Source organism: Chroicocephalus ridibundus, chromosome 8 (genome assembly GCF_963924245.1).
Source record: "Chroicocephalus ridibundus chromosome 8, bChrRid1.1, whole genome shotgun sequence".
NCBI classification, from domain to species: Eukaryota; Metazoa; Chordata; class Aves; order Charadriiformes; family Laridae; genus Chroicocephalus; species Chroicocephalus ridibundus.
The window spans coordinates 2,120,541-2,145,319 of record NC_086291.1 but is presented as its reverse complement, the minus strand read 5'-3'; the positions used below and the strand labels follow the sequence as shown (position 1 = coordinate 2,145,319).

Genomic DNA, 24,779 nt, shown 5'->3' with positions numbered 1-24,779 from the left:
TTTTGGTGCTTGCGTTAGGCTCATTTTCATTTTGGCAGGACCAACTGCCATGGTTTTTTTGGGGGGGGATACTGTATTCTAGAGCTACACTGACTTCTTCCACAGGATTTATACCCTTTCTTTATCCTGTGTTTTTCTGAAGCAAACAGACTTTTGTCGGTTAAAAGTTGCCAGAGTTTTTCTCGTTACGGGCATCTTGGAAGAGTCATCTCAGGGCACAAAGTTATTTGAATTTTCCAAAGCCTGTTCTCCTACTCGGGTAAAACCCCAGCTGGATTTGCCTAAATGATGACTCCAGAGCCCGACTCAAATTTAAATTAAATTTAAATTGCTGCTTCATACGATTAACAAAATCCCATGTTTAATTGTATTGTTCAATGACAAATGCGCTTCCCTCTCAGTTGTTCGGGGGTTTTTTGGGTTTTTGTTTGTTTTTTTTTTTCTTTAGCTGAAGATCGAGAGTGTAATCCAGGCACATTTCACCTGAATGTCCAGCATCTCCGTCTGGTTCGCCCCCGAGCCCCGCGGGAGCAGGGGTGCCTCTGCCTGCTCCCTGCCTGTGCCCCGGGCCGCGCGGCCGGGGAGGCTCTGGTTTGTGGGCTCTCTTTACGCAGTCGCTTGGCTTCCTTTGGCACTCCGGGCATCAGCACTGTGGTTTGCATGGGTGTGACTGACAGAAGATTTTGGTCCGAGATCTGCAGCCTTCTGGAGCACTATCTGCTCTCCAGGCCACAGATGTTGTCAGCCGCATCGGGTTTTTCTTTAATCAACTTTATGTCAACAAACAAGCTGCTGTAGGTTTTAATTTTGCTGTTGCTTCCTAGCCTTCAGCTCAGGCTGGTACTCATCGTCTCTCCTTCCTGATTTTCCTTTTGCAGTTAACAAACATTTTTCCACCTGGTAAAATACCATAAAAAATGATTTCGCAGATCAAGTGGTTTTGCTTGTTTCTGGTTTTATTGACCCGCCTCTCGTTGGAGGGAAAAATAAAAGCAGCACAGGGGTGAAAAAGTGGTATGAACGCTCACCACGCTGCGCTCAGCTGCTCTAGAAGAGTTGGTACTAGTCTTGGGAGTTACCCTTTCCTGTAACGCGCCATTTGTGTCATCCTTCTTCCTTACAGTGCAATTTTTTTACTGTATAAGATGCACCTTTCAGGGATGGAGAGAGAGTGCAGTTCCCAGGGGATCGCTGCTGAGTTTCTGTCTGGTTGAGAGCTCTTGCCGTGTGTGGTTCGGTACTTACTGGTGAGGAAATTCATACAAAATAGAATAAGCTGACGTGTAGACTCCAGATACGGTTGCATGTATTAATTGCCTAGAAGACACCTATTCTTAAGTATAGGAAGAACATTTTGGGTGAAGCAGAAACCAACCTGAGCCTCTTCCAAAGGAACCCAAAGACTCAGTTCAAGCTGTAGAGTGGGCCGTACCCCGCTGCCGCGGTTTTTCTGCCCACGGAGTCACACGGTATGTGCCCTGTCACACCACACAACGGGAAATCATAGACTCTCTCAGTCCTGGTATTTCATATCAATCCAAACAAACGTAAATCTAAACCAAGGGCTGTTGGGTACCAAACGCAATGGTACTGGGTACACCGAGACTTGAATTCATCGGCAGTAGATGCCGCAGGACTGCCCCGACCGAGGAGGTGGTAGCAGATTTGGCCCTGCAGGGTATGGCAGGCATTTTCTCCATGTGCCAACAAAAACTCAGGCAGGCACACCTTATAAACACATGACGAATTCATTTTCAGGAAAGTAAACGGGGTGGTTTCTCCATGACCTTACCAATTCCCCAGCAGCGGGTGGAGGGGGTTTTTCTTCTGCCTTACCAGTTCCCAGCAAGTGAGTAACATGCCCCGAGCCTGCTTTTAAATAAGGAAATTCAGTATCGTTGCTAAGCCGTGCTAATTCACAGTGCTTTCCTTGGGCAGGATCCTATAGGGAGTCTTTCCTTTCCGGCATTTTAATGCAATTTGCATATTTCAAGTCTCATTTGTCTGGAAATGAGCTGGAAATGTACCGGTGATAACACTCCTGCTTCAGGTTCCACTTCATCACTTTTTAAGCCCCGTGTTGCGTAAATACGTCCCACCCAAGGGAGGTTCTGCCGCTTTCAGAAATGCTAAACTTCATGGGTAAAATCTGAATATTGTTCTGTCTACATCAGATATATGTTATTGCTTTCATGAGCAGCCACATGCTGATTTATGGCAACATGCTATTTATTTATCAACATTTACATTGTGGATTTTTAAATTATTCTAATAACATAAGGCCAACAAGTTGGTCATGATGTTACTCCTTTAAAGTCTTCCTTTGAACATATATATAAATCAACTCCCCTTTGATGTGAAATTGGATATTTCATAACCGTGTGTTTACTTTTTGGTTTAAAAAATAAGCTGAAGGGAAAACAAAAAAAAACCCCAAAACAAATAGTACTTTGTATCTCATTAAAAATAGTTTCTAGCACATTAAAAACTATATTGTTTTAGGAAACAAGAACTAGAAAGAGCTGCAAAAGCATTTGATTTTTTTTAATGACTGATAGTTGACTGCAACCATTCCACTTTTCTTCGGGCACAGAAATATGTCTGCAAACTTTCTCCTTTAGTACCGATTGGTGTGAAGCGGACTCGTTTGTTCTTAAAAGGTTTAAATGCACCTTCCCATCATCCTTGATCTGAGTGCTTAAAAAGGAAAATCGATAGAAATTATGAAGTAACAAGGACAGCTGCAAATTTGTTTGACGCAGTCCTTTCTGTAAGTGATGTAACATCAGGAAAGCACAGATAAAGGATTGGGTTATTGCTCCAATAAATTGAAGAATTTTAACTCTTTTGACCTGCAAACTTTTTAAGAAAGAACAAAAGCAATGCTCCAGCACTCCAGAATCAGCAGGTTTTCCAAATGTAGTTTGGGGAAAAAAATAGAGTAGTGAAAAATTGCCTTCAGAGAGTGACAAGGTGCTCGCGTGCCGGAGATCTGCTTCCCTGCCCGTCTCAGGAGCGAGCAGGGGGTGTCCAGGTTTGGTACCCGGGGTCGCACCCCCCGAGCCTTGCTCTGCTCAGGCACAATCCTGACCCCGGGAGTTCTGGCTGCCTAAGGGTTAGGTGTCTCTGTGTGACACGGGAACAAGGTATCCATGTCAGGAAGGGAGAGCTAGGTGTTTACAAATTATTTACAAATTTACAAATATTTCTTCCAGCTTCTCAAGCACAGGCATCAAGATTACTCTTGGTTTTTTAAAAATCTGCAGTACTACATGAGCGTCACATCCATTCCCTTGAGCGACCAGAGGTCCAGACAAAAGCATTACACATTTGCTGTGTCACCTGGTTGCCGTATACACACACGAGTAATTTCCCTCCTGCGTGTAAATAATTTCCGGCTGGACTCTTGTTCCCGCTCCGTCACAGGGGCAGGTGACTGCCGGCTCTTCCCAGCTCCTGGTGCTGGGCGTCCAATTCTTCCCTGGAGACGAGCTGTTGAAATGAATGGAGTTCCACCAAAGTTTAATTGCGCCTCTGAAACTGAAGTGATTTACCTGGGCAATTAAGCTGAGAAGGATTCAGCCCAGCTGCCTTTGCGCAGAAATCAAAGGCGAAAGTAACCCTCGGACCACAAATCCTTTTGTTCTAAGGATTTCTAGGAGCGGTGGAAGAGCGAGGGATGTGATGTTTGCGTCAGAAGGGTGGGTCGCCGGGAACAGAGTTTATAAACATTTTTACACACTGGAGATCTGCACCGAGATTCCTCCATCAAAGTGCGGGGTGGGACCCCACTCTCCCTAGGTACGGAGCCCCGCAGCATCTGAGCAGCTCTTTTATCTTGAAGTTGCTCTCAGCTCCTGCAAATGACTAAAAACTTTTTTAAGCAGCCTCTTTGCATAAGGACTCTTGGCCCCAGGGAACCCCAGCTGGTATAAATCGACTTCAAAGGATTTACATCAGCAGCAGATACATCCTCCTGTCTTTATTCTCCCTGTAAAGCACCAGGAACACCTCTGTTCTCCAAAGGGGAATAGGAACAGGAATAACAACAGGACTATCGCCAGAGCCGGCAAGGAGCTGGAAAGGCTGAGAACTGCGTGCGCCTCTGCATGGCTCTCCCTATCCTTCTAGGAAAGGGAGAGAGTTGTTTCTTCCATAAAGAGCCAGGAAGGTGGGATATTCCACACTGAAGCACTGGGGAGATTTCCCACGTGTGGCTGGATGGTGCCCTGGCCTCCACCCTGTATCGCACATGGTGGCCCTGGAGCCAGCATGCTTTGGCTCCTAAATCTGGCAAACCCAATCATCAATTAGGCCAAATTTTCTTCCTCTGCACAAAAATGAAGGCAAGCAAGCTTTGCTCGCAGAGCGGTTGGTTAGGATGGGGTGAAGGACTAGCTGCCGAGTGGTTGAAGGAGCCGCCATGGCCTCGGTGCCGGTGCCACCGCCCTCCCACATGCCCGTGGTCGTGTCCTTGCAGAGCCTTGCGCAGGGGCCAGCGCTCAGCCCCACGCTGCAGCTGGAGAAGCAAAAGCAAATAGTACAAGTGCCGGTGTGGAGAGAACGTGAGCAGCGAGGGTGCGGTGTGGGCAGCCAAGAGGGGAACTGGGAGTGAGCTTTCCCAATGGTAATCAAGGAAATTACCGCACGCATGCACGACTGGAAAGCTGGAAAGAAACTGTGATTCCCTCTACCAGAGAATACATGAAAAAGGGTCACTGCTGGTAATCAAAGAATGATTCAATTTCTGGGAGACTTAATTTGCTTCAGATGACTTCTGCAGTTACTTCAGAGCATGCAAAACAGGAAAACTCCACGCGATGCGGTGGCTTTTTCTCACACAACCCTCCAGATGGTTTTAGACCTCTGTGACTTGCTGGGAAGGTCAGCTGTACCGCCATGTGTATTTGGTTATTAAAAATTGCAGTCGGGGCTTCATCTTATTTACATTTTCTGCTCTCTTTTCATCAGTTGAATGTGTTAATTGCATGGTCCTGTGCTCGGAGTTTGGGGTAGAGAGGAGGGAGCCCCAAGCGTGTTTCCTGATTCTGCCTCTTTTTAAGAGAAAACCCCTCCCATGTACATCCTCGTGTGCGCACACGTGTGTTCTTATGTGTGCCTCAGTTCCCATCTCTACAGCGAGGTTATCAGTGCTTATTTTCTTTGTAAAAGGCACCAAGATGATTATTAATTATGAAAATAACAGCACACGTCCACCTGTTGCTGATAGGCATTATCGTAATTGCCGAGCTGAGGGCCATGCTGCGCTCATGCATGAGCTCTTTAAAGCAGCAACGCTTCTGTTTGCTTAATGGCAGAGCAGTTGGTATTTTCTCATTGCTAGCCTGCAATCTGTTTGTTTTACCCTTTGCTGTCAAATCGATTTAACGAAGGGATCGTTACAGAGGTTTGCACATGACATCAGTCATTGATCTGTGCAGAGAGGCAGCAACGTGCCTTCTCCCCGCAGGCGCCGCGGGGAAATGGCAAAGCAGTTCAGAGGAAGCACTGTCGCTCCAGAGCATCCCAACATCAAGGGAAGCTCAGGAAAAATCCCAAATACCCCACCATGAGCCATGAAGACATTGTGATTAGTGAGTGCACCATCAGCTTGCCTCGGTCCATGCTGAGCTGTGTTGTTTTTAAAAGGGTATCATGTTATTAAATAAATCCTGCTTAGGTGCCGGCATCATTCAGATGGTAAATTGCAATAAACTTTGCAAAGCATGTGGGTACTCTCATAGCACTGTGGGTGTCTCGGCGGGGTTTGGCCCCGATAGTCTTTTTAGCAGTGCTGTAATACTGCTGTCTGCGTTTATAAAAGGTTGCTGATTAAAAGTCTGGAAAAGTGAGCAAGATTAAGGCTGTTGGAGGAGATGAAGGGGACAGATTGCTGGTTAAAGATCAGATATGAGAATCCCAAGGTCTTTTATCTGTCCTCATCTCTGGTGCAGATGGCTTGGGTGACCTTGTGGATGCCATTTAATTGCTTTGTGCCTCTGTGAGAAGGCAGCAGCTACCCTTTGTGCTTTATGAAGCCAATTGTGAGGTAAAGGCATTTATTTCAGATGTTTGTCCACCACTTGGGGATTATTTATCTGAAAGGGACGATTGTATAGAAATCCCGACTGATTCAATGTTGCTTAAAAGTTGTTTGTGTGATCATCTGATTCTGGCGTTTTCCTTGGAAAGATAAAGGCCTCGATCCAGAGAAATGTTTCAGCACGTGCTTCGCTGCAAGTCTGTGGGAGTGCTCACGTGTTGGTGGCTGGTGCTTGTGACCGGCGAAAATACGTCACTGTGAAGAATGACGGGGTCAGAGCTCTCCTCTCCTCCCACGGGCTTTCTCTTACTTGGGTTGCATTCTTGCTGCCGCTCGTTCCCCGTCGCTAAGGTTTCTCTTAGGAGTTTCAAAAAGGCTTTTGTCTCTCTTGGTTGGCATGAAGTTTAGTGGAGACCCTGTAAACCAAAGCCCATGCCCATGACCCAGCACTGTGGGATGCCCTCCTGGGCAGCCAGCATCCTTCACATCCCACTGCTGCCCGTATCCCATGAAATGACATCCTTCACGTCCCACTCCTGCCCGTGTCCCGTGAGATGACATCCTTCACGTCCCACTCCTGCCTGTATCCGATGAGTTGACATCCTTCGCATCCCACTCCTGCCCCTATCCCATGAGACAGTATTTAAACCGGTTGAGTAACCCGGACAGCGAGGCCCCGCTGTGTGACATTCACTCTGGCAGGGCAAGGCAGGTTGCTGCAGGAAAAGACAGCAGAGGTGGTGGTGGCAGCGTCTGAGCAGATAGCACCCCATCTTTGGTCTGCGTGGTAAAAGGGAGGTGGCATCGGTTTTCCACCTCTGATAATCGTGAATTTAATGAGAGGAGAAGGTGGCTTCACGACTTCATTTGCTCTATGTGGTTCTTACGGCCAGAAGGCTGAGCGGGAGTCCCATCTGGACGGTGCTGAGCAGCGGCTGGAGCCGTGCCTGGCCAGCAAGGTGTGATTTTCATGGTGCTCAGTGCTGGTCCGGTGGCCTGGGCGAGCTGGGAGCCGCGGGCCGTGCGCGGGCTCTGCATTTCCCTGCCCGGCGGCTCTGGCAGCGGGGACCAGGGCGCGATGCCGCACGGGCTGCCCCCATGCCCTGTGTCTCCCCCAGCACTCGAGGGAGCCTCCTGACGTCATGCCATGACGATAACCTTTAATGAAGGCAGTTGGAGAAATGAAATAATTTTAGACCAAAGATTGCACTTTTATTTTAGGAATCCTGGCCGCTGCCGTGCGGCGTATTACGGCCAGCAATCACCAAGGACGTCCTGAAGCAGTGTGAGTGCTGCACATCAGCGGTGCTTCCTCGCCGCGCTCTGCCTCACGTACACAGTACAGTGTGCTTCCCTTTTGATCTGATGCGAAAGGACAGCTACGGCTTCCTAATAAAGCCATTGCCTTTCACTTGAAAATAAAAATGAAAGTAATGACTAAATCTTGAAATTCAGATTGTGAATATATTCTGGTAAGAAAGAATTCATTAATTGCAGACTGACGTTATAGATTTAAGGTTATTATTAATTTATACCTTTTACCTGAAAAATATTTCCAGTTTGTAAAGGTGCAATTTTGCTACATTGCTACATTTTGCCCTTTACCGCGTAAGGGAAAAAAAAGGTATGATCACACTGAAAATGCGAAAAATTATGTGGCTAAAAATCCATATGTGAGTACTTGCTTTGAAAATCCTCGGTCTCTGTAATGAAGAGGATTAAAACAAAGCAGAAACGGAGAAGAGAATGCTGCCTACTTTTGACTTATTTAAATATGCACAGAGCTTCCTCCATTTTAATCTTCCTTATAAAAAGATGGCTGTGTTACTAAAGCTGGCAACCCCTCAGAAACCAGCATCATTTTTTTGTCGTACAGTTCAGCTGAGCAAGGCTAATGTGGAGTGGGGACCCCCTTCAGCCAACTAAGCAACCAGGACGATTCATAATTCATAAGTGCTTCCAGCCATCCAGCTGAATACATTTGGATTAGTTCTCGTTTCTTCGTGCAATCCCTGATTTCATTATTCTCTCCTGCGAGCAAATACACCCACGTTCAGCCCGCTGCAAAGATGCTATGCCAGCCTTGGCTTTGTCTGGGATTAGCAACTGCCGGGCTTTGGGGGATCTCGGGCTTGGCTGAACGCTGATCTTTTTTTATTGATTGGGGAAGGGGGGTGTCGGTGTGCCCGAGGAGCTCTCTCCTCTCCTCTCCTCTCCTCTCCTCTCCTCTCCTCTCCTCTCCTCTCCTCTCCTCTCCTCTCCTCTCCTCTCCTCTCCTCTCCTCTCCTCTCCTCTCCTCTCCTCTCCTCTCCTCTCCTCTCCTCTCCTCTCCTCTCCTCTCCTCTCCTCTCCTCTCCTCTCCTCTCCTCTCCTCTCCGACCGGCGATTTCTCCGTGAGGATTTGTGGACGGTGGCGTGGAGTTTTCCAAAATGCCTGAAGCAAACTATTTGTTATCTGTATCTTGGGGTTATATTAAGGTGGGTTTCAATCCTAAAGGCTTATAAACGACTCTTTGTGCTGTATTGCTTGGATAAAACCTCTGTAAGGAAAACGTGCTTTTAAAATGGTTATTTCTGTGTACTGTATGGCAAGAGATAAACTGTGTGTGCTGTGCATGCGGCGTACATGTATGTAGATTTTTTTTCTCCTTTGGGAATTCAGTGTTGAGGGATAAAATGATGCAGCAATGAAAATGTGTGATTAGAAGGTTAGGAGGATCATAATGTGTGTATCTGGGGGAACAAATGCTTGAATCTTACGTTTTACTATAGTGATCCAAGCAGATCTTCAGATTTATGGCATATTTCTCCTCTGTTACGTTCTGAAGATATGCAGTTGTCTTTTATTTGCATAATTCAAAATGGAGCAAACTTATAAGATTCAGAACAAAAGAAGGTTATAGGATGTGAAATTTAAAACCAGTACAAGCATTTTCTCTTTCAGAGAGATTACCTGAGACGTTATCGTCTCGTTTGTTACAGAAAAAAAACTAATATGCATCTTTGGAGGAAACCCATTTTGTAGTTTAGTGTACTGAAAAGAAATATCTAGTCATGACGATGCTGAACAGTATCTAAATGAAACCATATGTTGCTGACTCCGTTCCAAATATCTCCAGAATTTTGCTTTTAACATCTTGTTTGGCGGCTTGCTTGTGATAAAGCTGTATTAATTTGGGGAAGCATTCAGAAAAATGCCATCTTTGTGTTTGTGCTCTTCCCCTCCCAGTTCAAGAGGATGCTGAACCGGGAGCTGACACACCTTTCCGAGATGAGCCGCTCCGGCAACCAGGTGTCTGAGTACATCTCCAACACTTTCCTGGGTAAGGCGTCACATCCCAAGCTTTTGGGTGACTCAAAGATAATGATTAATGGCAGCCTAATAGCCAGCAGTCGATACTTGTGCCCAGTTCTCCTTTGGGGCAGAGCATTATTTAAATGTTTTGATTTTTCACTTTCAAAGTGGATATGGGGAGGAAAATAATACGGTGTTTGAATAAATCTATCCACAAAAGAATTCCCTCTGCAAATCAAAAGATTTTTCTGGTCAGATTGAATTAAGCTATTGATAGCTGCGTTATGCAATATATTTGATTTTTGTGTTGACCTTACGGAAAGGACAAAGTCACACAAGCCCAACTGCATACTCTTTGCAACTACTGCCTCATACTGCAGCTTCCCCCTTCAGAGACAGGGTTCAGACAAATAGGCTGAGCCCAGACATTTTATATATCATATACACAATATATATATATTTTTATATATATATATATATTTCACTTTGCACTGAAAGTCAGAATAAAGAGCAAAGAGAATATTTTGCTTATCATTAGTTTTGTTGGAGCTCATAAAGCTACTGGTATGAATTAATCCTCTGTGTTTACAAAACATACTTGTTATGAAAAATATCCTTTTCTGTGTTTTCAAGTAGCTTTGGAATTTGTGACCATTTGCATATAAAACGAAGCTCAGCACAGGACCCTCATATATGTACCTCTGAGTCCAAAGGCTTCAAATGCTGCATATATGTGGGATGCCGGAGCTCGTGGGGGACTCACGCCCTGCGGTTAAGACGGCCCGGAACGCATTCACTGTATGACACACAATTATTTCCATTAAGAGATTTTCAAGTGATTTCAATAGCCAGTTGCAACTGGAACTGCTGCGTGCATTTAGGACACAGCACATCATTAATAATCCATATAAGTCTGGAGCTGCTTTGTGGGAATCCATTGGCCCTGTCTTATCACTCAGCTTAATCATGACATCCAGAACATGAATTAATACAGGGAGGAGAAGCAAGACTTCTAGCTGCCAGCCAGCGGCCGCTTCTTCAGCTGGAGAGCCTGGGGCATACACAGCATGCCGGGGAGCATGACCACCATGGCATTTTCAGGGAGTTTGTTGTTCATCAGCTCTTGCCAGCGGGCATCTGGAGCAGGATGTGCTGCAGCAGAAAGACCCAATGTGGCTTGATACCGTGGACCTAATATTAACCCAATAAACCACACGTACACTCAAGCTAGCGGAGTCTATATCTCAGCAGGGGCTAATTAGCTGAAGCTGTGTTATTCCCCGTACTCAGGCTGGGTCAGGTAACTGCATTTCCCTTTGCAGGTCTTGCCAATGGTCTTGTTCATTCCTGCTCTGCTGCTTCTCACATACTGTGTCACGGTGACGTGCTGGCCGTTTTGCGGCAGTGTGAGGGCCACTCAGCCACTCAGGGCCGTCTTAACGCCGAGTGGTGCAGGCTCTCCAGATTGGGCCAGATTGCAACTTGATTGCTCATCTTAAAAATAAACGAGTAAAGCTTTTAAAAGGATCTTCAAGCTTTTTTAGGAAGTCATGCTGTTACATTTTTATGAATTACGTATTTCTCCCCTAAAATTTGGTTCAAAATGAAGCGAACACACAAAATCACAAGAGTCTACAACTGAGGAAGCTGAACAAACAAAAAAAAGTAATATGTGAATAGGACATTCCTTTACATCCACACAGTGTTTGTTAGATGGGGATAAATTACAGATATTAAAACCAGATCACGTGACTTCATTCAGTCTCTTGGCTTTAGTAAATGAGCTGAGGAAGCACCAAGAAGCAATGTCCTCTGCAGAGGGGCCAGTCCTGCAGCCAGCGTCTGGTCAGTGAGAGCGAGGACGCCAGCTTTAGGTCCCTATGAAGGACGAAGATGAGAAACGGTGGTTTTCTCATTGGCCACGTCCCATAAACAGGGAAGATCACGATGGCCTTCCAGCACATTCCCTTTCCTAAGGGGCGAGGGGTGTTGCTGCCGCCACCACCGTGGGGACACGATTCAACAAATTAGAGATTTCTGTTCAAGAATGTCCATTTTACGCTGCCTTAGCGTTAGTCATTGCTAAGGAGATTACATAGAGGAAAGTCCTTCTGTTGTTCAGCAAAAACACACAAGGGGAACACCCACTGATGTCAGCCCGACTGTTGCTGTGAATAATGGCTTCCTTCTTAATTGCAGTGTTGCAGACACACTGGTAGTTCTTATTTCGGAGCGTTTTAATTAAGCCAAAGCAAAAGTAACTAATGCCTAAATGTCTAGTCCCTTCAGAGGTCCTCAGAGATGCAAAGGCACAAAGAGGTTATAGCAGCCTTTTCTAAAAGTTCATGAAAAAATGGTTAGTATGGAAGTAATGAGCCACTGTATCTCCGTTTTAATGCAGCAAATAAATCAGTTGTAAAGGCAGTAAGCAGGATATGTGGATAGATTTATTTGCTAAACACACCCCCACCGCCAAGTTTGTGCCCCACTAGGTGCCTACTTAATGCGTACGAATATTGTTACTGTCTCTGAGCATGACAAGAGAAGTGTGGCCTGTGCGCTGTGTGTTATTCTATACGTATTTGTAAAGGGCAAACTGTTAACAAATCAGTGACGCCAATTTGTTGGTGTTTTAAGAGCAGGGCGTATGGAGAAGGGTTTGGCCCTAATAAGTACCAGTAGAGTGAATGTGAAAATATATGCTTATGTACTTTATTGAGGAAAACGTGTTGTTTGAATATATACGCTTTATTTTCCTGAAAACAGTTAATAAAAACTAATTGAGATCTAGTCATAAGCAGAAGCTGGTGCCCTTCAGTTGTGGAGAGCTGTCCCCTGGACATTGCCTGTGTCCCCAAGGGATGCAGCTTGAAAATGGCTACGATGAAAGCGGCCCTTCATGGGCTCCCTGGGAAGGTTCAGTCTTGCAGAGGGCAAACAGAGGTTCTGTGACTATTTGACTTTGATTTTGGTTCAGTTCGGTCCCAAAATTAGAGAAGGCCCCACAGCAGGTTTGGAACTGGTGTGTGGAGCCACTTAATCAGCAAAGCTAAGGGTTGATTTTGGGGGGAGTGATGGGTGCTCACGCTGCAAACGATGTTGACTCGTTTCACCTTTATTTGTTACAGACAAGCAGAATGATGTGGAGATTCCTTCTCCCACCCAGAAAGACAGAGAGAAGAAGAAAAAACAGCAGCTCATGACGCAGATCAGTGGAGTGAAAAAATTAATGCATAGTTCAAGCTTAAATAACACCAGCATTTCACGATTTGGTGTGAAAACAGAAAAGGAAGACCATCTGGCCAAGGTACGACAGATTCTTGCAGTATTATCTGGAAGCTGGGGATGGACTGGCTGGATGGACACCCCCCCACCCCCCCCACCTCGTAAAACTGGAATGGGTATCCCTGGTGTCATGTGGCCATTACAAATGCTGTAATTAATGGTACCAGGCCCTTACAGCATATTCTGTGATCATAAATCCCTTGAAAATACCCCTAAAATAATTTAAAAAATGTGATGAAAGCTGAGGAGAGCAATTATCAAACACAGGAACGTGTAACAACGCTACGCCCAGCAAACTGGCTGCGGGGCCTTTGTCTCTGTCAGGGCATTTCTTCTTGCTACCTGGAAACACACATCGCAAATTAACTCTCCTGCCACACAGAGAGATGTCGTCTCCTTGGACAAGTGCTTTGTTACTCTGTGTTCGTGTACTTTATTAAGTACGCGTGTTCGTGCATTTACATGATTACCATAACGAAGATTGAATTTGCATCTTTTTAAACTTTTGGAAAATCCAAATGATAAATGCAGAATTGTCTTGAAAAATATTGTAACCATTCTCTTTTTGTCCTTTCAAAAGGAACTGGAAGATCTGAATAAGTGGGGTCTCAACATATTCAATGTTGCAAGGTATTCCCACAACAGGCCGCTCACCTGCATCATGTACGCTATATTTCAGGTTCGTGATTTTCTGATCAAATTTGCAGTTCTTTTGCAACGCTATTTTAGTTTCTAATCACTTTCTGTTTTGTCACCTTCTACAATATGACATCCTTATTTGATATATGCATGTGTGCTTGTACCATTTCTTATACAGGAGCGAGATCTGCTAAAAACATTCAAGATCTCGTCGGACACTTTTGTAACGTACATGATGACGCTAGAAGACCACTACCATTCGGACGTAGCTTACCACAACAGCCTCCACGCTGCCGATGTTGCCCAGTCCACGCATGTCCTGCTCTCTACCCCTGCGCTGGATGTGAGTTACCTCGGTTGAGCTAAGTGCTTTGTGGTGGGCAATCCTCGTGTTGTAATGTGGGGTGGCGGCTTAAAAACATCACGCTGCCTATGTGAACACGGGAGAAAAACCTGAAGCTGATTCAATCACCAGTAGCACTCAGACTTGCAAAAAGCGGCGTGCTGCCTGCTCCTCTGAGGGCTCAGTTTATTGCCAGGGAAATCACCATTAAGGAATTTCAGCAGCAGCTTTGCCTGGAAGCCCTTTTTCATCTTAAAGAGCATATGCTGCTTGTAGACCTTTCTTCTGAGTAAATGTCTCGTCCTCAGAAAACTCATTTAAAAAGCACAATTTGTTTCTCTAAAGGAGCTTCCCAAACTGTTGAGAGATGAAACATAAGGACAAATTTCTGACAAATTCCTTTTCTCCTTCCTAGGCTGTCTTCACTGATTTGGAAATCCTTGCTGCAATTTTTGCCGCTGCAATTCATGATGTGGATCACCCCGGGGTCTCCAATCAATTTCTTATTAATACAAGTGAGTTTTCCATTACAGCGAGGTCACAGATTATGGCTTTCAGACTGCATTGCTTTCTCAAAATATTGTGCAGTAAACTAGTTAGAAGTTTTGAAATAAATCAGTAATTAAAATGAAATTCCTAACAAAGGAAGCTATTGTAGTGCAATTTGCAAAGTGCCCTTGAATCTTGCGGATATTACTACGTGCTAACGCATAATAATTCTTCCAGTTCTGAGTGCAAATTTTATCGTTAATATAAGATAAGTAATGCTATTGCTATTGACAACAATAAAGCTAAATATTGTGGTTCATGCTGTGTCTGCAACAGGCTAAGCATGTATCTTGATTACAAAATATGGGTATTGTTCTTTTTTGGAAGGCGTGTGTGCGGGATTCGTGCTTTCTGTTGTCAGTGATTCTGAAGCCCGTAACTAAGTCAACCGAGTACTATTTTGTTCATTAGGAGCAAGCAAAGGGCTGTTTATATTATATACATATGTGCTCGGATTAGAAAACCGCATGCTCTTGGCACACATGAAGCGAAAAAGAAAACTTTTCGCGATTTATTGCATACAGATAAACATTTCAGTACCCAGGACAAGCATTTGCTGTTTGAAATCACACATTTCACATGCCGGAGTCACATATTTGTGTTGTTTCGCTAGATTCCGAACTAGCCCTGATGTACAACGACGAATCCGTCTTGGAGAACCACCATCTTGCTGTGGGTTTCAAACTGCTTCAAGAGGAGCACTGTGACATCTTCCAGAACCTGACCAAGAAACAGCGTCAGACGCTCAGGAAGATGGTGATCGACATGGTATGAGCTATGCACGCGCTGCTCCTCTTCTTAAACAAAAAACTGGCTGCTTTGTATGGTTGCCCTTACTGAGGTCCTGTTTTCACTTCTGTAAAGGTGTTGGCGACAGATATGTCCAAGCATATGAGTCTCTTAGCTGATCTGAAGACTATGGTGGAAACTAAGAAAGTGACCAGTTCAGGAGTCCTCCTTCTGGACAACTACACAGACAGAATACAGGTACGTCAGCCAGGTTTCCTGGATTTTGTGTATTTTGACCAGAACTGAAGAAATCACGCTCCTCTTTCTCCTGTGGCTTTTCAATGGACCATACAGCTACTGACTGACCTAAATTTTCAGCAATCGTTTTCTTCTGTTCCGCACCACAGAGAGGTACCAGGTGGTCCCATATGTTTTAAAGATTTAAAGCATGGAACTGCGAACATGCATATTCTTCTGAAGTTCATCTATATGGCTGAGGTTTTGAGAGCTCCCGAATTTCCTTGCTGCTTTTTTCCATTTGTTTCTCCAGTTGAAAAAGTATAGCGAGATTGCTATAGCATTGCAAGATGGCAAGGATTTAATTTGTAACTCCATACCTAAAGCAACTTGCACTGAGCTGAAATTAGTGAGGTACAATCTGTTCCCTAAGTAATGTAATCCTTGATTTACCGAAATGACAAAGCAGTACTGGAACGGGGTCACGTAGTCAGCAGGACAAGATCCATCCTGATCTTCCCTCCACTTTGATGGCCAACTTCTTAAGAACAGCCCCATGGGAAAACTCTCCTTACCTTTATTTTTTTGTTTAAGACTGCTGATGTTAAAACAGGTCACTCCGTTGCCGTCTAAATCCTTGTGGCCACGGTTAGTCAGGCACTTTGTTTGTGTGCGTGGAAGGGACATTACTCAGTTAATAAAGTAGGGGCATTTAACCATCTGAGAGCGTGGACATAAATTTTGAATGGTGGGAAGCACCTGCATTCAAAACCAAACCTGTATGATGTAATGAACACTACGTTAAGCGTCGAGTTGTCTGAAAAACATAGAGCACGTTTTACTTTAGAGGCGGACCGTAGCAGGTCGTCTTATATACAGAGATGTTTCGATGTTAGTATTTTTATAGGCTGTTGCATAATCGAAGAGTCTTGTGGTTAAATGTTCTGAATGAAGCAAGCAGATACAGCTTGAAACCGTCCTCTTTTTCCATTTGATTTTATGAGTTTTCTGATTAATGTAATTGCAGGTTCTCCGAAATATGGTACATTGTGCGGACTTGAGTAATCCCACAAAGTCTCTGGAGCTGTACCGGCAGTGGACGGACAGGATCATGGAGGAGTTCTTCCAGCAGGGAGACAAAGAGCGAGAAAGAGGAATGGAAATCAGTCCGATGTGCGACAAACATACAGCGTCAGTGGAAAAATCACAGGTAATTGGCTGTGAGCTGCATTTTTATACTGCCTAAGCTTGTATTTTTAAAGCAGAGACAAAATTCATCTGCTTTCTCTAGCACAATTAGGCAAACAGCCAGCTGTTCAGAGGGTTGGTTCTGATTGACCCTGACATCCAGCTGTGCCTGAAGCTCATACGGGCTGGCGAGGCTGTTCAGAGTCCTTTAGGTACCCCTTGGCGTCTCCTCATTTCCAAATGCGTGTTCATCTTGCCCTGTTTGCGTCCTCGTTTCCAGAGTGAGTTGGTTCCCCAGGCTTGAAAAGTGCAATTCTGATCTCCCCTTCCTTCTGCCACGTCTCTTCTGCCTTCACGCCCTCCGGCCTCCTTAATTAGCACCTCCTAGACCTACTGGTGTCGTACCCCGTGTTAGACGTTTATAGCAATGCCAGCCCCGTCGCACTGCAGGGTTCGGAGCTTCTCCCAGCTGAAATCCACTTCAGGACACTGGGAAGGTCTGGGTGTCGGTCATCATTCAGCCTCGTGCAGAGCAGTTTTGCAGTGCGTGATCTGGCCGGTTAAGTTAGAGGTCTGAGGGAGCTGCTGTGTGCCGGGTGAAGTCAAAGAAATATTTATTTATGTCAGTACAAACCTTAAAAGGAGCTGGATGTGTCTTGTTTTTTGAGATTAACTGGCTCATGCCTAGTTCTGATTCATAGATTAAACGGTTTCGAGGTCAGATTTTGTTCTGACCTGTGTAGCACAGGCTGTAAAATTTCACCCGGTTAGTCTGTAATGAAGCCGGTAATTTATGTTTGCCTAAACATATTCCAGTCTTTATATAATGGTGTCTTGGTTGTTGTTTTTAAATGACTTGAGCAAGTCATCATCGAGGTTTTTCAGCTTGAATAAGTAACAAAATTGATGATAATTATTTCCAAATGTCCTCTTGGGCTAAGCCAAGTGGTTTCAAAATTATTCACTCAACCGCATGGTGATTTTGTTGGAAAAATCTGTCTTATTTGTTAACCTAACAAGAAATGAATCCTTCAGCCAGGCTTGGCCAGAAAATGCCCATGTGCTCTGCATGTGAGCTCCAATTAATTTTTTGTTTCACATACGCACTTCACAGAGGTTTCAAAATGGCATTTTTGCTATGTAAAAAGAACAGGAATTACACAAAATGGCTACCACTGAAATCCCAACTAGCGGCAAAGGAGAAAGGGAGGTGGCATGTCCCTTCTGGTGTGAAACAGGGAACTGATGGGAAAATAGTGCGCAAGTGTTTCGAAGCTCTAGATGGTACCTCTTTGCATCAAAAGATTTGAGGACCGGTGCTCAGCCATTTGGCCAGCTGTTCCATGATTAGGGACCTTTGTTTAAAGAAACAATGACCTGGTGACGAAGTGACCGGTCTGTAGCCATTAGTGCCATACAGCCCTTGAGCGTTTTGGGTGGCGGTGAAGCCATCAGCTAACCCTACAGAACGATTTTTTTTTTATTTTTTTTTTTCACTTTAAAAGTGCTCCGGAACATGTGCTGCAGGAAATTTTCATCACCTTTTTGTTTAAGCTGCCTCAACAGTATGTTACAATTGAACGTTAATGGTTCTATTGACATCCTGTTGTGTCTGAAGGAGGCATGTGCGATTTCCAAAGCAAACATCTGCACGTTGAGCCTGGCCCCTCTGAGAGCCATTTTCCTGCTGCACAGAAATGTTGTCCAGCGGAGTGAGGAGAGAAGTGACACATTCTGCCAAGACGGAAGAATTTCAATCCTCTTTATGGCCATTCAGTTTTCTCCATCCTGGACGTACGTCCTCTTAGTCAGACAATTGAAAAACGATTTAGCTCAGAGCTTACGCGCCGGCCGGCGGAAGGACTGACGGACTCGGCCGCAACCCTCACTGTTTCCACCGCTGGCACGTCACTCCATGGGAGTCGGGCACCAGCGGTCTGTCCGCCTTCGAGCAGGAGGAGTAATTCTTGGGATGAGCTGACCTGCTTTCTGCGCTCTGCCCAAAACGGCATGAAAGGGAAGGAAAGGAAAGCTCTACCAGGGCGGGCTCCGCAGAGAAACACGGTGGCTGCTTTGGCGGAGTAGAGGAGAAATGCGGAAATGTTTAAAGATGCAGCACCACAAAACAGTTCAGAATAGGTACAAACTACACCCCGTAGTAAAACACACCTAGAGGCCAAACTTCAGTCCATACGAGCAGTGACATTCGGCGTAAGGCCGGCTGCTCGCCCCCGGAGCGCTGGCGTTTTCACAGCCGCCAGCCGCGTGCATACCCGGGGGTAACGGCAGAGCTGCCGTAAACGCACCGCCCTTGTCCACAGTCACCAGGGAATCCTGTCAGAGAGACAGCGAACTTTCTCCGTGCTTAGGGCAGAGGCGACAATCATCGAAAATGCCTCTCTGCACTAACAGCTGGTGAGAGGCATCCCTCGGTGGGGTGTTCTGTCTTCAAAGAGATGGCGTACCCCGACTCCCGCGGGGCAGGGCCTGAGCCGCTAGTCAGGAAGGGACATCGACGGGGGTATTTAAAATCACGCGTGCGACCAGGGGTGGGACTGGCAGCTCCATCGCTGGATTTCCCGGAGACTCCTACTTTCAGTTAAACTCTCACCCGAGGTTTGATTTTGGACGAGATGTCAAGCTAGTCCAACGCTGTAGGTGCGCCTTTGGGTATCGGGTGGTTGTGTCTGCAACTGGACTGGGCTGGTCTGGGGACTTGCTCTGGGGCGGGTATTTTGCCTGTAAAAATCATGTATTAACAGCATTTGAGCTTTTTAGTCACCCATCTGCTCCCAGCCGTTGCCTTCCCCTAAGCGTGCATGTTCCTGTCTTTCTCAGGTGGGATTCATTGACTACATCGTCCATCCGCTCTGGGAGACGTGGGCTGACCTGGTGCAGCCCGATGCCCAGGACATCCTGGACACGCTGGAGGACAACAGGAACTGGTACCAGAGCATGATACCTCAGAGCCCCTCTCCTCCGCTGGAGGAGCGGGGCAGGGACTGTCAGAGCCTGATGGAGAAGTTCCAGTTTGAACTGACGCTGGAGGAGGAGGATTCGGATGGACCGGAGAAGGACGGCGAGAGCATCGGCTACTTCAGCAATACAAAGACACTCTGCGTGGCCGACCCGGGGGAAGAGGATTCACAGAGGGAGGCGAACATAGAAATTGTGACAGAAGATACGTCTCCCGTCGACACATAATGTCCTGTACCCGTGTGAGTGGATTTTAAACACTTAAGGAGCATGCAGGCAGTCTCACGGACTAGCCTGCAGCCTGGGTCTGAGGCCTGTGTCCAACATTGGCTGAAAGATCTTCCCAGCTACTTGAGATTGGAGTCAGGGTTAAAGATCGTGTAGTGAATGATTGCTCAGGAAATTAACAGGTGATTTACGTTGTGGTTCCAGCCTTGTCAGCCAAGAGCATCGTGTTGTCCTGGAGCTGGCTTGGGTCGTGACTGAAGAGTAAATGACACACAACTGAGAGATTTTATACTGTTAGTTTTGGAATTTATACCAGTTAGACTGATAGAAACTACTGATTAATAACTCTCCATATAAAACCTGTCCACCTGACCACCTGTCTGCAGACCTGTGTGCCTTCTTTGTAAACACTTTCATGTCTTTTCAAGAGTCTATTAATTAAATACACGGAGTTTAGTATAAAAAGCGACACAAAGTGTTTCAAAATTGACGGATACTTTTTTGATTCTTCCTGTTACAAGAGCAGTCTTCCTTTTCTCATGGGCAATACCTGTCACTTTACTGCGGTTAATCACTTTTACAGACTAAACGGAAGGGAAACCCTCTGTTTTGCGTTACTGCACCTTTAATCGTTTTCTTAATACCCCAGGTGACCCCTTTAAAGTCGCTTCATGCCATCGCGCGCCATCTCTGTTCGCTCGCTAGGAATAACAGTATTTTTTCCTCAACGGGGTTTTATTTTTGTCGTGCGCGGGACAGAGGGTAGTTTGTTTCCCTGGCACAGCGCAGTACCTATAGCAGTGAGCGTGATGAGGCAGCGTGTGACGCGCGTTCCCCCTCGGCAGCTCCTTGGCTCAGTGGAAGTTGCACGCTCGGGTGTTTGTGTTTCTCTCGCCCATGGTTCACGTTTCCTAGGTTTAGGTCCACCATCCTCCTGCACTGCCTTGAGCTCTAACACCTCCATTACTGTTTATAACAGTGTATTTATTACGTAATGTATATACTGTAATGTTTTGTAAGTTATTAATTTATATGAATTAACATTGCCTGTCGGCGGCGATGTTAATTGTGTAGAAAACTCGGAATAAGAGTTGCCTTTTTTTCTCGTAACCTTTTGTATTGCATAAAATACAAGAACCTGAACATAGCTGAAGAGACAGACGCAACCCAGGAAGGGCATTCGGGTGGCAGCCGCCCGCGGGGGGCTTGTCTTCACGGCGAGCCTGGGCCGGGGGGACGGACCGGACCCCCCCCCCCCGGGGCAGCGGGCGAGGGGTTGGAAGTGCCGAAAACCTAGAGGGGTGGGGGGGAACTGAAAAAAAAAAAAAAAAAAAAAAAAAAGAAACCCCTGCGAACGGGCCGGCTTTTAAATGTCACGTTCCAATTTCTGAACAACCCAATGTGAATTTCTATGACAAAAATGTGAACTGATGTAATAATTGTGCTGTGAAACTTCTTCTGACAAAGCTTGTCCGGCATCGTGAGCGGTGTCAATCTCAGTTTGTAAAATATGTTTCAAGCTTTTGGTCCAACTTGTGACTAACTAGTTAATGAAAATAGCACAGTTGTGCATGATCAATGGGTTTGTATGTCTGTTGAACACTGCATTGTTCCAGGTGGTTATTTTATTGTTTCCAAAAGTTTCACACAATGTATGTTATAGTATTATATATTGTGTTCAGATGCATTCTTAAAGAGATTTTTATATGAAGTGAATAAATGAAAGCATGACCCTGCCTGTGGCTCTTTGTGCTGCTTTTTTCCGCAGGTCGGCGTGGGCAGTGTCCGGGGCGAAGGCGGCTGGCACCCGGCAAAGCAAAACCCAACCTGTCGGACACGCAGAGCCCTTGTCTTACGAACGGGAAGAGAAGGGTTCCTGCGGCCAGAGGGCACGGCCGCCCTCTCCCTCGTGCCGGCTGCGAGACCTTTGCCTTCCTGAGCGGCCGCCGGTGGGGGAGTGGGGCCGGTGCCGATGGCAGCGGCGACAGGAAGGCGGTGCAGACAGGAAGGCGATGGCCACAGCCGGCAGCGCAGCCTTCGCCTGGCGCGGGGCGGCACCGGGGCCGGCTCGCGGGATGCTTTCATGTCCTGGCCTGACCCAAAACAACTGACTTTCCAGTAAAAAAAACATCCTGCCGGCAGGCGGTGGGGGGGTGAGGGGACTGAGGGGACCCTGCGCCACTGGGGACTCCCCCTGGGCCGCCCTCGCTGCGGGTGATGCCGGGAGAGCCGGTGGTAGCCAGAGGTGGATCTGCTGTAGCGCCGCGAGGGTCTCCGCAGGCTTTCCCCAGACTCGCTGGCTCCGAAACGATGCCAGGTGAAAGTGCGGAAGTGCGGATCCCCAGTCCCACCCTGCCCTCCCATCCCACCTCCATGCAATCTCCTCCGCTCCGGCTGGAAGGGGGCTCCAACCTCGGCTGACCCCGGGCTTGGCCGCAGGCACCGGGACCGGATGTGGGGACACCCCCTGTGCCCACCAGCGACACAACGGGGTGTTCCACACAGCGCCTCGCCGGCGTTTGAACCGCTGGTGGAAGCCTCTTGGCGGTGCTGACACCAATTTCTCTTTTCCAGTGAATTCACCCCTGCGCATCGTCTACGTGCGCCGCTGCTGCGGTGGCTGCGCCCGGCCGTGCCCACGGCTCCCGGGGACGCGCAGAGATGGAAAACGAGTTACCGGGCTGGAAAAACCTCCGCAGCCCTGGGTGGAGCAAGCGGCCAAGTAGGACGGACAGCAAAGAGCTGAAGTCGCAGGTGACCCCCCGGCCCGCAGCCAGCGGAGGTGTGAGGGGGAGGCGCTGTGCCGGGGTGCGGGGCCGAGACAGGCGCGGGGTGCTCTGCCCTGGCCCCCCCGCGCCGCCAGCCCTCGCTTGCTTTATCTCGTTCCCTTCCAATGACCTAGTTCTGCCAGGCAACGCCTTCGTCGTCAGCACAGGCAAACACGGCGGTGCTGCTCCGGCACTGAAATAACAACCTCCTTTCACTTCTCCTTCTCGGCAGCAGCAGAGACAACGCTCCCATGGCAGCCACCTTGCAAAACTAACCCCAGTCCCTCCTGTTTTCCTTCCATTTTTGGGGTGGGAGATCCCAGTTCAGGTGCGGGGCGGTTTGCTGGCTCACTTTCCCTCCTTTCCTCAAGGGACAAGGACGCGTCTTGGCTCTGCTTTACCGTCCTCCCGTCCAAAACTCCTGCTGGCCCCGAGCACCCCGTGGGGTTTGTGGTTTCCCTCAGCATCGGAAGCGCGTCCGCGTGCAGGCAGCGACACGGTGCTTCCTCCTCGCTCGTTAGCGGCCCCGATGGAGGGTGCTGATGGGTCTCTGCTCCCCCTCCCCGGGGCTCCCCCCGCGGGTGCAGCCGTGCTGCCTCCAGCGACCCCCCGGCAGATCCTGGCTGCACCCAGAGGGGCTGGGAATCGCTGCTCCTCGGATACCGGGGGGAAAAACAGGGTGAAAAACGAAACCTGCAGCAAAACAGGGTGCAGAAAGCGTGTCTTTCCGGAGGAGGGGCGGCTCCCAGGATTGCAACTGGGGTGTGCAACCAGCTGTGCAACCAGCTGTGCAACTGGGGTTTGCTGGGCAGGGTCACCGGGGCTGGGTCCAGGAGGGGACAAGGCTGGGACATGTGCAGGGTCGATGGCACAGGACCCCAGCCCAGCCGAGGGGCTCAGGACCTCCGGCCTCGGGGCTGCAGGACCGGGGGGAGCTCACGCCGCCCCCTCCTCGCTGCCAGCCCTGGTGATGGATGTTACCAACAGCCCCGGCTTCAGCGGTGGCCGAGTGGCAGCCGTCCTCGAGGACATAGTTTCCCGCTGAGGCCACAGAGCTGGGGTTTCAGGGGGGATTTCCACCAGCTGCAAACCCGCCGCAGGCATCAATCCTGGGGACAAGCCGCTGGTCGCTCGGCAGAAAGTACATCACCGGCTGCGCAGGGACAAGGGTCCCGCGAGCCCCTGCCGCTGCCAGGAAACTTCTGACCCCGAGGTCGGCGTTGTTAATAGAAACCATGATGCAAAGAAATAAAATAATAAACCAGCTCTGTTGCTCTTTCCCATGGCGCACGGGCGCTGTGCCTGCTCTCCTGGGTGTGGGGACGGTTTTCCATGTTCTTTTTTTCCCCTCTCATCCGTAGGAGTTCGCGCCGCACGGCACGGTGCAGCCACCAGCGGTCCCTGCCGTGGCCCGAGCCCCTCGTGGTGTTCTCCACCAGCGAAAAGTGTTGAAGAAGTCTTGGGTTTCTTCCAAGAACGCGGATTTCTCATCTGAATAATGACACGCAGCGGCAGCTTTGTGCCAAGGCATCGGGCTGGCACTTGGGGGTGTCCCATGCCCCTCACCACGGGCCTGGCTGGGGACAGGGACACGGGTCCCACCAGACACGGAACGTGGGGATGGCTGCAGCCACAGCAGTCACCTCCGCTTGGTGTAAGTAGCAAAAACACCTTCAGAAATGTGCTTTTATTGCCACGGGTGCTCGGTGCCTGGGAGCCGAATGTGTCTGCTCGTGTTTTGCCCGCACCAAGGTTTGCTTCACGTCCACCACGGTCACGCGGGGGATGCCCCATGTCCCCGAGCACACCACGGTCCGTGTCCCCGTGTCCCTCTGTGCGCCAGCCAGCGGGATGGAGCATTTCCCAGGTTACAGTCCAACCGTAAGGATGTGCAAAGTGCTGGAAGCGGTTTGCTAGCCAAGAAGATTTAGGCGCCACTGGCTTAGAGTTCACCTAAAAGTCCTACGGAAGAAAAAAAAAGAAATGAAAACCCGAAGCGTTGACAGTTTCGTAGTCAAAAACAGGAAGGAGCTGGGGGCTGGTGCACAAAGCACAGATTTTATCAAGTCTGTGGCGCTGGAACGGAGCCCGAGGGCTCATGGCCCCGGTAGCCCCACGCGAAGGGGAGGTGGGTCTCCCGGTCTAGCAGCGGGGACGCTGGCTGGGATCCCAGCGCTGGCCGGGAAGGACAGGGCTGCTTGTGGCCCAGCTGATGCGATATCAGATGTGTTTAGGTGTTCCAGCTCTCCCAAACGTCACTTTTGGGGTGACACGAGGAGCCCGTCCTCAAGGTCTCCCTGTCCCCAAGGGCTCCCCATCCCCGAGGGCTCCCGTCCCCAAGAGCTCCCCATCCCCGAGGGCTCCCGTCCCCGAGGGCGTCCCCGTCCCTGCTCTCGCTGCACTATTTCTGGTCTATTGGAGGGTATTTCTGCCGTCCCAGTCAGATGCCATCACCACTCCTGTCATTGCAGCGCTGTGGGAGGTTGGGGACAGCGAAGC

The 24,779-nt window shown here is 48.1% G+C and overlaps 1 protein-coding gene across 5 annotated transcripts in view; it reads left to right on the top strand.

The window, feature by feature from the left end:
- The window catches only part of PDE4B (phosphodiesterase 4B), a 219,516-nt gene extending 198,268 nt beyond the window's left edge, over window positions 1-21,248 (top strand). For 4 of the 5 annotated variants that reach the window (XM_063342708.1, XM_063342709.1, XM_063342710.1 and 1 more), the window contains 9 exons: window positions 9,273-9,366; window positions 12,467-12,645; window positions 13,204-13,302; window positions 13,441-13,605; window positions 14,021-14,120; window positions 14,768-14,922; window positions 15,019-15,141; window positions 16,148-16,330; window positions 19,147-21,248. In XM_063342708.1, coding sequence (XP_063198778.1) covers window positions 9,273-9,366; window positions 12,467-12,645; window positions 13,204-13,302; window positions 13,441-13,605; window positions 14,021-14,120; window positions 14,768-14,922; window positions 15,019-15,141; window positions 16,148-16,330; window positions 19,147-19,512 — 1,464 coding nt within the window. In that variant the 3' untranslated portion in view covers window positions 19,513-21,248. Of the gene's footprint in view, window positions 1-8,386; window positions 8,522-9,272; window positions 9,367-12,466; window positions 12,646-13,203; window positions 13,303-13,440; window positions 13,606-14,020; window positions 14,121-14,767; window positions 14,923-15,018; window positions 15,142-16,147; window positions 16,331-19,146 lie in introns of those variants that run through there. The other variant, XM_063342712.1, reaches the window with a different exon arrangement.
- The last annotated feature ends 3,531 nt before the right edge of the window (window positions 21,249-24,779 follow it).